The following is a 13,103-nucleotide window of genomic DNA, read 5'->3' on the forward strand; positions in this document are numbered from 1 at the left end:
CGAAACACTTAAGTGTGACAAACATGCAAAGGAACAGGAAATGAGGAAGGGGGCAAACACCTTTTCACACCACTGTATTTTGGCATTTCAGTTCTCTTTAATGAAACTCTTGTTAGGAAAGTGTCCACAACTTCTCGCAATGGAGTTTGTCATCTATAGACATACCAGCTGGTCCAGGGAGCGTGATGCAATTTGTCCGAGCCAGTGTGTGAATGAAAGAAAGCACTGTCATCTAGAATAACTGTGACGCATTCTTGGTTTCTGCACACAGCTAAACTCTGATGTTTACCCCTAAAATCTGGCATTCAATATTTAAACAACAATATATATATGTATATACATATATGTATACATAATATTCAACAATATAACTTTATTATTATAAATAATGGGAAAAAATACTAAAATAATATATAACTGTCTTCTGAAACTAGTTTGGAGTAAAAGTAATACTTGATATGTATTTTTAATTTGAATGTTTTAAGTGTATTGTTTTTTTGTTAAAATCTGATTTATATATAGTTTGTTTTAAACTACTCACGCTAATCATATTTCTGATGTTTATCTCCACATTGGCATGTACTATAATGTATAAGTAAAGATTAGAAATGGGTTTTCAAATCAAGATTAAATTTGAGTCTTTATTGAATTACTGTATCATTTATTATAGAAAACCAGTCCACCAGTGGCTTTGAATAAAAGCACATATGATGCACAACACTCTCACAGACTCAATGCTTTTCAGTTTAAATCTCTTTTCTTTAAACAGCCATAAACCTGATCGCCAGTAGAGGTCTCCAATGATCTTAAAAAAAAAGTCCAGAAGTACAGTAACCTTGTCATCACAATTTTGTCTTCAGATCTCAACTGAACTTTCAGCAGCTTATTTTTAGTTTTCGAAAAAGGAAAAAATGTCTTATTTTTTAACGTTCAATCTGAATGTAACTTTTTAATACCACAGTGAAAAGCTCGGCATCTATTTGAAGACTGTCTACAAACAAGAATCTTTTAGACTTAATTATAAACACGATACACTATGAAAGAGTTACATTTTACATACTCAATGAGTTGTTTCGAAGTTGAAGTATCTATAAATCTCTTAAGGTCGCTTTACTTCCCTTGCAGAACATTTTTGATGATGTTTATGATGTATTTTGTCTTATCCTAGTTTGGTGCATTTTTATTTTATTTTATTTTTTAGTTATTTTCCACCAGTTTTCTGTTGTTTTGTTAATGAAGACATAAACTACATGGAATGTAACATTTATTTCATTTGTACTTTTACAAATGCTTTTCTAAACTTTTTTAAAATTCCAAAATAACAGGCAATAATTAAACTGCCGTAATAGAATTAACATATGATAAGATACAACAAACGTTAAGTGGTTCTCAAATAAAACAAAAGGCCAGCGTTTTTACAAGTATACAGTCTGATCTTTTTGGATGGATTAAAACTTTCACATTGCAGTTTAAAACTTGCAGTTTCTAAAGATACCTGGGAACTGCAGAGCCAATGATGTCTTCCAAGCTGTCCACCTTCAACAAAGAGCAAAAGAGACAGTTTGACCTGTGTCCAGTGTACAAACTGTTTTACCCTACACTGACTTTTGTGATTTGTTTTTGCGGTATTCCTTTCTCACATTTTCTCAAATTTGGTAGAAAATTACTATCTTAAGTCTTATCTTTGCTTGCCTGGATCTCTGGTTCCAATTATGCTTTAGACACCCCGAGTTAAAAAATAAAACCGCTAAAGCCGCCCACACATGATCTGTGGTAAAACTGCTCTGTGCTGGCTGTTCCATTATTTTCCTGTGGGGAGAGCAGGGCCCCCAAACTAGGTGCAGCACTACCCTTGGTGTCCTGCATCGTTTGGAATTACCGCCGTGAGCTGTGCTTGAAATTCAAATTATTTCAACTTTGACCTAGTTGCTGCTGACCTTTCAAGGAGAAACTGTGGGCGCAACCAACTCCAGGACGTTCATGTGCTGCGCTTTGCCTCTTTGCTCTGCGCCCTACCTCGCGGATCATGTGTTGGCAGCTTTAGTCACCTAAAAATACAATTGCTTAATCTCTCTGTAACATCAAGACCTTTCTGAATAATTGTCCCATATATCCTTTCTGTAACTACTTGTTTGTAAAGCAACTTGTAAGCTCTGCAAACCACCTCCCTTGATATTGATAAAATGAATAATAATAATAATTTTAAAAAATGATGAAGAAATATGCATGTGCTACATGTAGCATATCGAGACGAGAAAATCACACAGACCACCTCAATTTTACCTGCTTGCCTTGTCCAACACTGAGGTTTTTGAGCTGGTAGACAGTCACTTGGCCTTCACTGTCCCCTACCAAGACACAGTCTGTCCCTCTGGCAAACAGCACAGACGTCATTGTCACACCAGGTGCAGCCTTGTGCACAATGGTTGGATGCAGGCTTAAAAGGGATGCATGTATTTAGTGGGCACCAGATCATTTCAGGCCAATGTTTCAAATCAGTTAGTAAGAAAGTAAACTAGACAGAGCTCTATAACTACAGAAATATCTGTCAACCTGACTCACATGCTTAAATTCAGGTCCCAGATCTCAACCTGCAGTCCATTATTGGCTGCAAATATTGTGGACCAGTTTGGGGACCACCTGACGGCATGCACGGCCCTCTGGGCGGATGTAAAGCTCAACACAGGGGTAAGGCATTCCTGCTTCCACAGCTGGATGGTCCAGTCAGAGGAGCAGCTCAGGAACACATCTGGACTGAATGGAGACCATTCAATGCTGTTCACAGGGCACTGAGAGAGGGGATATAGAATGAACAAGCTGAAATTATCAATATTGTTTCAATAACAGTAATACATGTTATCCAGGGACATGGGAACAAAGTATTTCTTCCCACAGATTGTTTTGGTGATGAGATGAGTCGGCAAGATGGAACAGTAACTTAAACTAGTTGTGCTAAACTGCAGATTTGGTCTACACGTTGGTTTGAAGTTAAAGCATCATGCATGAGACTGAAAAGCTGGGGTAATACTAAAGTTAGCTTGTTCTTTCACTACTCCACCATTATACACATTATACTGTAAAATACACTTACCACAGGTATTAGGTATTAGGAAATACTGTAATTTCCTGTAGCACGTTTACACCTTTCAAATATTACTGACTCAATGGTTTTATCCAGTAGGACTTACAAAGTGATTTTGGTAAGTCTCCAGAACATTGCGACTGTTGGAGACGGAGCACTTTTGGATGAGGCCCTCCCATGTGCCAACCAGATACATACTGGAATCCTGCGGGAAAAGTGAAATCCAGGAGAAACAAGCAAAGGTTTTTCTTCCATGTCATAGTCAAAGTTAGAGAAAGACACAACCAGAAAAAAAGTTAATCTTAAACTTTGAAAGAAGGAAGTCAGGCAAAAAACAATTCCCCTCAAAAATAAGATATTAGCATGAGTAGTATGTTCAGTTAAAATCATCCTAGGATCTATTTGATTTCTGTGAACTTACTGTTGGATGGAAGTCAAGACAAAGACCAGGAGTCTGTGCTGAACTCATATGTTTTGTCTTGTTCTTGCTTTCTACAGCTTTCTTCTTGGAATTTTGAGTCTTCTTTAGCTTCATCAAGTCTAAGAACATTTTTTTTTTTTTTTTTAAGAAAAGATACAGATAGTATGATTATTACTATTGTAAGAGAACTGCTATACAAGGTTTGGCTGTAAATAATTCTTACGAGAGACTTCTCAAAACTGCCATTAACGTTCCACAGTAGTAAAAACAATTAACCAACATTATCTTTTAACATCAGTTCAACTGATAGAATTAATACTGAGCTTTGTTGGGTTCTTGCTTTTATGGCCATGTTTGACCGAAGGTTATGCCAATGAGTAAAAATTGATTATACTATGTTAACTAATATACTCATACTCTACGTTAGATTGTGTAATTATATGTGTTCAACTTCAAACCATAGCCTGCTGCGGACAACAGTACCTATGCACTCAAGACCATTGCCACAGAGGAGCCACTTGGTAATCCTGCCATCTGCCGACACAGCAACGAGCGCTTCTACCCTGTCGTCCCCAGACAATGTAATCTCTTGTTTGCTCCAGTTGACTTGCCACACTGGATGCAAGTGCCTTTTGGAACACTCACTAGAAAACAGAAATATTAGGAAAGCTAAGAGGAAAGAGGTTTGCTCCAATAGTAACTTTTGTTTCATGTGTGAGTTAAATTGCATGCTCAACAGTCCTCACCTGCTGTTGGCAATACACTCAACATTCCGACTCTGAACACTGTAGATGGCTATAGTGCCATCGTGCATCCCCACAGCCAGCTGGCCGGGGTTGTCGGCTGAGAAATCCAGTGATGTCACACAACTATGACAGTGGAAGACTCGCTCTGGCCACTGCACAGGGGACATATTTAAAATCACTGTGCAGTAACTACGGACTGCATTTACATAGCTCATAATACATATTGGTTAGCTAGTCGAGATAGGGCACAGGAAGATTCTGATGGAAATTAAATAAAGGGCAATAAAAATAAATATACCGTAGGGTTTTTGATGGACCAGCAACAGATCAAACTTTTCTGGTTGGTGGAGTCACTGTCACCATATGCCACTGCCAGGAGATCCTTACAGGGAGCACAGACTGAGTTTTAGGTGAAGTGTGAGACATTTGGATTCATTCAACTTTAAAAAAAAGACTAGTAATAGTAAAACCATAAAAAGTTAATGTTTGCACATTATAATTCTAAGTGGTACCAAGGGCAACTCTGCTGTTTTGACAATCATTAATTTGTCTTTTTTCTGGCCATTAATGCTTCACAGCCTAGGCAAAGTTGAAGTAGGGTCAACTGCTTACTGCAGATTCATTAACATGATTAAAATGTGTATTTAATGTTGCCTGCGAATAGTGAAGGCAGTCAAATGGCAAAATCACTTTAGCTTAGACATGGAAAAAAACTCCCACACAAAATTACATTGACACTGGTGTAAATAAATTGTTCTGCTAATAAACAGCAGCTGGTTTGGGTGTTGTCTTTGGTCTATGTTACCAGGTTCTCCTTGTTCCAGACCATGCAGGTAATGTTCCATCCTGCAGTGAGCTTGCAACTGAAAGCCCAGAGACGTTCCAGAGTTGGAGAGGAAGAGTTCTCCTTACCCTCCTCGCTCTTTTCCTCGGTCCCAGGGTTCACCGTGCTGTCAGGGTCTTACACAATCAACATTACATTTAATAACTGACCTAATGTTTTGCTGTAGTTGAAGCAGAGGACAAATGCCCTGAGTGTAAATCCACTGGCTGGTGCACCTCTACCAACCATGTGAGAAAAAAAGTTTACCTTTTATCATAGGAAGCTGCCTATAAGCAGCCAGCTTGGGTTGAAAGAAGTTTGCCACGAGGCTCCTCTCCATCACTAGTAAGCTGTGTTGGAATGACTCTGTCAACATGTTCACTTCTGGGTTGGACTCGGCATTTAAATTGCTGCCTGAGGAAATCAAATATTTGAAAAATTATACGTGCCTGTTATAGCAAAACTGTGTTCATTCTTAGACCTCTCCCGTCCAAAGCTCTTGCTGGGACAAAGATTAAACATTAACAAAGTCAATGTTCTCCAAGGTAAGGTTACCTATGCTGACGGTGCTGACTGTGCCGCTGATCTTCTCTGCTCTCTTCTTTGGTACATTGTTAGTCTTCTCACTTTCAGGGTTTTTGTTTTGGCCAGAGAAAGAGTCATAGATATCCCAGATAGTAGCAACTGTGCCTGTGGACATGAGAGAATTTCAACAAGCTGTCTACTTTAAAAACCTGATCACTAAATGTCCTGCCAAACTCACCAACATTTCTTTTTATCTACATACTGTAGCAAAACCTTGGACTGTAATGCAACAGTCTGAGATTGAAAAGCCAACTGCATTAATCTGACAAATCCCAATTAAAAACAATTGATTATCACATTACGTTCGAGGTCTTTCTTTTCATTAAAACATTACCATGTGACATCAGCTAAAATATGCTGTCAGCAAACTTAGCAGTTAAGACTTTTTTCAACCAGTACCTTACTGCTGGGTTGGTTTACATGTGTTTACCATGGATGAACATTTGAGCTACATAATCTTAAGGTTTAAAACTTTTAATTTAACTGCCCAGTGCCCACTATTCCTACTAATGAATCTGAACAAGTCTACTACTACTCAAATAAACACAACTCCAAAAAAATTATGCAAAGCCTAAGCCTAACCTTCATCCACCATGACAATCTTGTCGGTCTGGATCTGTTTTTCTTTAGGTGCTCCATTGAATGTCTGCATTGATCGCTCCACATACTTATCATTGCCCACTCTCTTCTTGCAGAGATCAGCATATTGAAGGTTTCTCTCTCTATAAGAACATGGTGAAAATGGTGAACAGCTTGATACAACCAAAGAGCAGTACCCCACGTCACGGAATGCTATGTTTGCACAGACAATAAACTGAAATGCATCTTAACACACTGTGTGAAAGCAAGTTCCAAATTGAAAGACATTAAGTGCCACTTTGTGTGCCTGTTGTGCATTTCAGATCTTGCCTTATATTTAAGAAAGCCAACAAGCAGAGGACTCACTCAATGGCTTTTGTATCATCAACATCCTCTGACATAACGATGAGGGGTGGCATGTCAAACAGTGAAATGGTATCTGTCTCAGTGAGGTAGATGTCTACTACATCATCCAACATCTCTTCTGTTACATGTTGTTTCACATTGTCTTTTTTCCTCTGTCCTTTTTGTGCAAGAACAAAACACAAAATAATTATATATAAATACTGAATTTAATTGTATAACACATCACAAAAGGCTATCTGCTACAAACAAAACAATGTGGTCATAATAGGAAGCTGTAGATTCAATTCAATTATTTGCAGCAAATGGCAAAATTTGCATATAGCATAAAATGTGACACTGCATTTATTTGTGATAATCACCAGGACAAAACAGTGATTATAATAAACATAATGACAACATAAAGTATATTGGAAAAAGAAAATAGAATAGTAACCGCTTGGAGGTGGAGGGATTATTGGTATGTCCAGTTTAGGAACACTATCCTCAGTCCACTTAGTCTTTGACACTGTGGTACACAGGCTGGATGGTAGGCTGCTACCCATAAATGAGCTGAAAAACAATGGCATTACTGAGTCTGAGAACATGTTTGCGTTCAGAAATGCGTGGCTATTACTTTTCACCTAACAAGCCACACATAAAATCAGTTTAGAAGGTGTATGTGAATGTTACCACCTGGTACCTAAAAGAGCTTGAAGTTGATTTTAAGTGGTCTGATTCTGAGCTGAAAAAGAGTTCATCCAAGAATCTGCCTGGTTTGGAAGCCATGTCTCCTGACTCTGCATGATACAGTGGCAAAGGAGTGACGTCAACGCCATTATTGTCTAACACCTGCAAGGACCGGAACCACAGCCAGAATCAGTTAGGCATTTACTTTATGATCATACAGTTACATCTGTTTGGAGAGATATACAGAATTGAATTTTAAGTAAAACGTGGCATTCTGTAACAATTGTGAGAAAAGACATTAAAGCTCTGTGTTTTGTTTTTTATCTTAAACTCTTAATAGGTAAATTTCACATACACAGTGTTAATATTCTGTCTTCCCATATACATGTATTTTTGAACTATTGTTGTTGTTATTTTCCTTTAACAAATTTTCTTCGCATAATTTTTTCACTAACATTGTGATTATAATTACTTATTTTTTTATTTAACATAAGGCTCAGCTTGAATGATGTATATATATACAGTGTGTATATATATATATATATATATATATATATATATATATATTTTTTTTTTTTACAAAGCAATGTATTATGCCTACCTACCTAGCTAGAATGCTGAAGAATGCGTGTTAATATCAATAAAAAAATAAAGGGAAATCAACATCAGCAGCAATAGTGTGATAGGAAATGGAAAGTTCAGAATACATTATAGCTAGCGTTAGTTAACGTTGTTTGAATCAAATAGATAACGTTACCCGAACTGGTCTTCTAGGAGTTTGACTGGTGTTACTATCGAGGATGTTACGTTTCCTGTTGCTGCCACCGACACTTCTTCGGGTTTGTGAACCTGCAAAGCTCCACTTGTTTCTTGAACTTTGGCTGACTTGATGACCTCCTGAAACTGAAGAATTCATTGCTCGAGAAGTTCTGGGAGAAAGCAAAATAACATATCAACGTGACAGGTAGCAAGGCTGGTATAACACCATTGGGTACGTAAGATAACTAGCGTAGCTAACGCTAGATGTGTTTTACCGTTAAAGTTAGCTTGGTTAAAACTAGCTAACGCTAACGGTAAAGTTGTTTTATAACTGTAAACTTACGAGTTAAACACCAGGCTACTTTTCTTCATCTTTTCCCAGAGTGCTACACCTTTTATGTGAAACGTGTCTCTTTCATTAACGTTACCAAACTTAATTTAGCTCTCTATTTTTAACCGCGTATCACTAGCTAAATGGCTCAACACCTCCTTTGCTCCAAGTTCTCATCGAAAAAAACTGACGACCCTCGCGCCTTATCAGTTACTGTCATTTACTGTCCAACAGTAACTGACAAGGCGCGAGGGTCGCCTTCAATCAAGAGTGTATGGTTGCAGCCTGGAGCGTCCCATGTCATGCCGTCCCGCCTGGTGCCGTCACCGAGCTTCTACTTTTCAAAATAAAAGCTCGCACCTGGAATAAAATACTTTAAACCGTACTCTTACTTTTCAAAGTAAAAGCTCGCGTCAACTATCATGCTAATAAATAAAATACTTGAACTATTTGTTTTTTATCTTTAAAAATATATGTCTGTCTCTAAAATAAATGCAGATTATTGGCAAAGCAGAGATCTGAGGACCAGGTAACCATAGTCCTCAGAAATACACCAGAATTTTGAATTTCAACACAAAGAAAGCGTTAAAAAAACTGGGCAATCCTGGAAGTGGAAAGTCGTGGATAGAATAGTCCTCTGGTGAGTCCCGCCCCTAACTTAATAATAATCCCCTGTGCTAAAATATAGCCTACAATTAGTATGAAATATAAAAACTTCTATTGCATGTTATTTCTGAGTGATAGATGCTCTGCATGCTTTGTGACTGCAGCCAGTTTTTCATCTAGGTGGCAGTAAACGAGTTAGATGGACTACATTTTTGGACTACTGCAGTTTACTACTACTAATTTACTGAATACATGCATGCAAATGTAAATCATTTTAGGACTAAAATAGGATTTTAACACTATTTTTATTATTGTCATTGTTAATAAGAGATTCAGTAAAAGTAAATATACAAATACTTCACCACAGGTAAAAAAAAAATCCTGCATTCAAAAGCAAACTTAAATAAAAGTATCAAGAGTAAAAGTACTCGTTCAGCCGTGAAATGTCCCCTGTGACTGTGAACGTGTAAGCAGCGTTTTATTGTAGCAGCTGGTCGTTGCAGAGTTTGAAGTACTTTGTTTATGGAAGAAACCGCTGGTTTATTATTTAGCAATACATTGTAGTCGCTGGAAAATGGTAAGTACTATTTGGATCCCCATTACCTTTGGCAAATTGTTCGCTACAGTCTTTGTTGGGTCCACACAAAAACAATTACAATAAAAACAAACAATTTAAGATCAAGCCATGATGATAAAACAAGAGGAGACAAAACAAGCCAAATTAAAGCATCATCAAATTAAATAAATAAAAAGAATAAATAGAAAAATTAAAATTAAAAGTAGCCAACTTGAGTATCAATTATTAAAAAAACAAAAAACATTTAAAATCTGGGGAAGGAATGTTAAGTGAAAGGGGGCCGGGGTTCATCCAGTTCTTGCTGCAGGAGTATTTGCCCTTTCTGCAGTTTCACCAGAAATCTCACCTGGAGGAAACCTACTACTCAGGCTACATGTCTACTTCACTACCACTTCCGGGTTCTAGGTCTATTAACCTGTAATACATCACGTGCCCAGAGCATCGTGCCTCCCCCTCCTCTTCCACCCATCATCCCCGTATGCACCGAGCATCTCAGAGATAACGGCCGTGTGTCTGTGTGCCTTTAAGAGCCGTATATCCTGCTGCTCTCTACACTAAATCCCCATCGCTGCTCTGTGAGGGCGGCAGAGAAAAAAAATAACAGAAATTCACGGCAATGTCCGCCAACTCCGCTTTCAACGACGAGAAGGGGGGCTCCTCCAGCGTCGGGGAGCCTGAATATGGTCACGACCCGGCGAGCGGAGGGATTTTCTCCTCCGACTACAAAAGGTACGGAGCCACCTGCCTCGGTGCCGCTTGACGCCGTTTTTATTAGTCATATTGTGGGGTATACCGGTGCAGCTATGGCGGCGGAGGTGCAGTGTGGATGTGGTTTCCTGTCTGTTACGATGCGTAGAAAGTGCTTGTTGAAATGTTGAAATGCAAAATAGAAACCTCAAACTGAACTTGTTTGCTATTAGGTCCGTGAGTTAATAGCGGTGGCTGCTTTTCTTATTTTCTGGTCGTGAATGTCTCACCGTGATTTGGTAGCTCAGGCAGCAGCGACAAATGATGGTTCAGGGCGGGTGTTGACTTCTAATATATGTGCATTCGCCGGTGTGTGTTTAAAGCTGTTTTGAGGTTCGGTGCGTTTGCATTTATTGTACGTTTTGTGAGGCGAGATGTAAAAGGCCCGTCTAAGAGGATGCCAGGCCTCAGCTCCAGCTTTTTCAGCACCACCCCTGCTGGACAGCGCGCAGAGCGGCAGACACTGATTACAGCTCAGTGGGATCACGTCAGATACAGGAACAGGTCTATAATGACCCGAGATAGGTTACATACAGCAGCCTATCAGTCGTGAGGGAAAAATAACTGATTATTAAAAATGGAGACCTTGATAAATGCTTTTCTGACTTTGTCCGTGTTCTTATTAAGGGTCCCATTTATAATAATTACAATAATAATAATAAGTTTAAACATAAACAGTACAATAAACATTTGTAAAATTGCAGTACAATCCAACAAAAAATAAGCGAGGGAAAAAAGAAAATAATAATTGAAGGACCAATTAAAAACCTTTTTTACGATTAAAACCTAAAACCCGAAGTTTAAAAACATGAGTCAAAAGCAAATTTAAACAAATGTGTCTTCAGCTGCTTTTTCAAAGCTTCAACAGAGACTGCAGAACGTAAGACAGTAGGAAGGCGTTCCACAGGTTTTTGAGCCACTGCTCCGAGCAACGGTCACCTTTAGTTATTAAGCCAGTGTGTGGGACCACCAGTAATCCTTAGTTAAGAGACCTGAGAGACCTGTTAGTAATGTACAGATGGAACAGGACCGAGATATAAACAGGTGCCAGACCATGCAAAGCTTAATAAGCTAGTTGTGTCCATTTTCTTTTTTCCAGGAAGCTATACAGTACAGTGGCGAGACAGTCACAATACTAAGAAGAGGAATATTGTGTTTAGTTTAGTTAGTTAAGAAATGCCTGACACAAGTTTCCACAGCCCAAGATTACTTCTATAAAAATGCTTGTTAAATACAAACAATATATTTTCTACAACTTGTACTGAATTTTGTGAGGCTGATTATTTTGTAGATTGATTTATTTTCCATCAACTAATTGATTCATAGCTCTTACTAGCAAATACTAGACATAAATAAACGTAGCTATAGTTGAGTCAAACAGGGAGCCTGTTTAGTATATCTCTAAAAGCTGTTTAAAATATGTTTTGAAACCCACTGAAATGCTTCCATATGTTCATGTAACGATGAATTGGTTTCTCAGGACATGACTGCAATTCACACTTTGAGGTGTGAGCTTTTAACAGATAACCAGGTGCCAAATCATCATTTTGGCAACTACAGTGCACTGATCAAAAACTACTAAATTATTAATTGGGGCAATACGAGCAGTGCCAAAAACAGACGCACTGCATCACCAGATTTGTAAGTTTTTAGTTTTTGTCGGTTTGTCGTCCTGCACGGGACAAATTGTTCTTCCAGGAACAGATTTCTTTATGCACCCAGGAGGATTGTTCTTGGTGTATCAGCCAACAGTGCAGAAACTTAATATTAATACAATAGCTTACCTAAAGGGATTTACAATGAGTGAGAAAGATACAGAAAGGTTTTATCAGACATCATTTTAAATAATTTTACAAGTATTAATGATTGCTATGTTGATAGTATTGTGTACAAGTCTTTAAAACCAGGATGTTATCTTCTCTTTGCATTCTTGAGAGTAATTTGGTGTGAATGGGGCTATGCTGGTGCAGGTGAGTTGTGAAAAAGAATGGTATTCGCTTACATAATAAATAACGTCATAGTTTTTAGGCTTTAACTTCTGAGACAGTAATTGGGCTGAGGGTTAAAGTGTGGCTAGCCATCCCAAGTTGGACCTTTAATGGAGCACCTTTTGCACACAAACATGTAGAAGAGAAGTTATAAACAGCTACAGGGACGCGTTTGTTTTTTTCCTTGGGCATCCTGGTGACACCTTTACACCTTTGTCACAGCAGACATTTTGTATTGACATGTCAATGTAGGCATCATTCATATTATTATTTACACTGTGACATGTTGAAAATGTCTTTTGTGTATGTAATTGGACCTTTGAGAAGATGGGGAGACATTCACAATGTCCAGGGAAGACCTCTGGACATTGTGAATGCTTTGATAACATACTGTTTGGAAATAGTCAAATATAGTAATACATTGTACACTTTGGTACATGTAGTCACACAGCGGAACGTGATGACATACAGGATCCTCTGTATCATCGACATATGTTGTCCTCCTGGGTCACAAAGATTAACACTTTTTGTTCTTTTACCCTTTTTTCAACATTTGACATTTTCAACGCATTATTTATTTATTTTTTTATTTCACGAACACCACCTTACTACCACTAGTTTTACACTACTTTTTGGAATCCATGGTCAATAACCCTCATTTGAATAGAATTATACCTAATATTTTGACCTAATAATTCAATGAAAGTGATCAATTGTATTAGCGAAGAGCGTTGCATATAATCCATCCTTTTTTTGTGGTAATTTGGTTAAAAAGAATGCCATATTTTTGATATAGACATTTTTAAAAGGGGTCAAAGTTGACCCGA

The 13,103-nt window shown here is 38.1% G+C and overlaps 2 protein-coding genes across 6 annotated transcripts in view; one reads left to right on the top strand and one right to left on the bottom strand.

Annotated features, from left to right (window-relative positions):
* Window positions 1-1,308: 1,308 nt before the first annotated feature.
* Window positions 1,309-8,601, bottom strand: LOC117949176 (WD repeat-containing protein 78-like). The gene is made up of 17 exons (XM_034879234.1): window positions 8,371-8,601; window positions 8,026-8,197; window positions 7,282-7,430; window positions 7,036-7,151; window positions 6,603-6,759; window positions 6,240-6,379; window positions 5,628-5,762; window positions 5,340-5,486; window positions 5,055-5,209; window positions 4,548-4,631; window positions 4,250-4,401; window positions 3,987-4,147; window positions 3,504-3,622; window positions 3,189-3,287; window positions 2,563-2,789; window positions 2,284-2,437; window positions 1,309-1,536 (listed from the first exon to the last, which is right to left on the bottom strand). Exons 1-17 carry the CDS (start codon window positions 8,397-8,399, stop codon window positions 1,486-1,488), a joined length of 2,247 nt encoding a protein of 748 aa, XP_034735125.1. The 5' UTR covers window positions 8,400-8,601; the 3' UTR covers window positions 1,309-1,485.
* Window positions 8,602-9,993: 1,392 nt separating this feature from the next.
* LOC117949172 (AP-3 complex subunit beta-2) overlaps window positions 9,994-13,103 on the top strand; it is a 44,539-nt gene continuing 41,429 nt past the window's right edge. For 2 of the 5 annotated variants that reach the window (XM_034879226.1, XM_034879227.1), the window contains exon 1: window positions 9,995-10,270. In XM_034879226.1, coding sequence (XP_034735117.1) covers window positions 10,158-10,270 — 113 coding nt within the window. In that variant the 5' untranslated portion in view covers window positions 9,995-10,157. Of the gene's footprint in view, window positions 10,271-13,103 lie in introns of all 5 variants that reach the window. The other 3 variants (XM_034879229.1, XM_034879230.1, XM_034879225.1) reach the window with 2 other exon arrangements.

The sequence above is a fragment of the Etheostoma cragini genome, chromosome 8, assembly GCF_013103735.1.
Source record: "Etheostoma cragini isolate CJK2018 chromosome 8, CSU_Ecrag_1.0, whole genome shotgun sequence".
Classification (NCBI taxonomy): Eukaryota; Metazoa; Chordata; class Actinopteri; order Perciformes; family Percidae; genus Etheostoma; species Etheostoma cragini.

Bases quoted from the DNA above. Each gene is read 5' to 3' on its own strand.
- LOC117949176 (XM_034879234.1), bottom strand. From the start codon at position 8,399: ATGAAGAAAAGTAGCCTGGTGTTTAACTC. The intron at 5,210-5,339 runs GTAAACTTTTTT...TGATTGTGTAAG, and splicing joins GCAGCTTCCTATGATAAAAG to ACCCTGACAGCACGGTGAAC. The intron at 4,632-5,054 runs GTAACATAGACC...GCTCCCTGTAAG, and splicing joins TCTGGAACAAGGAGAACCTG to GATCTCCTGGCAGTGGCATA.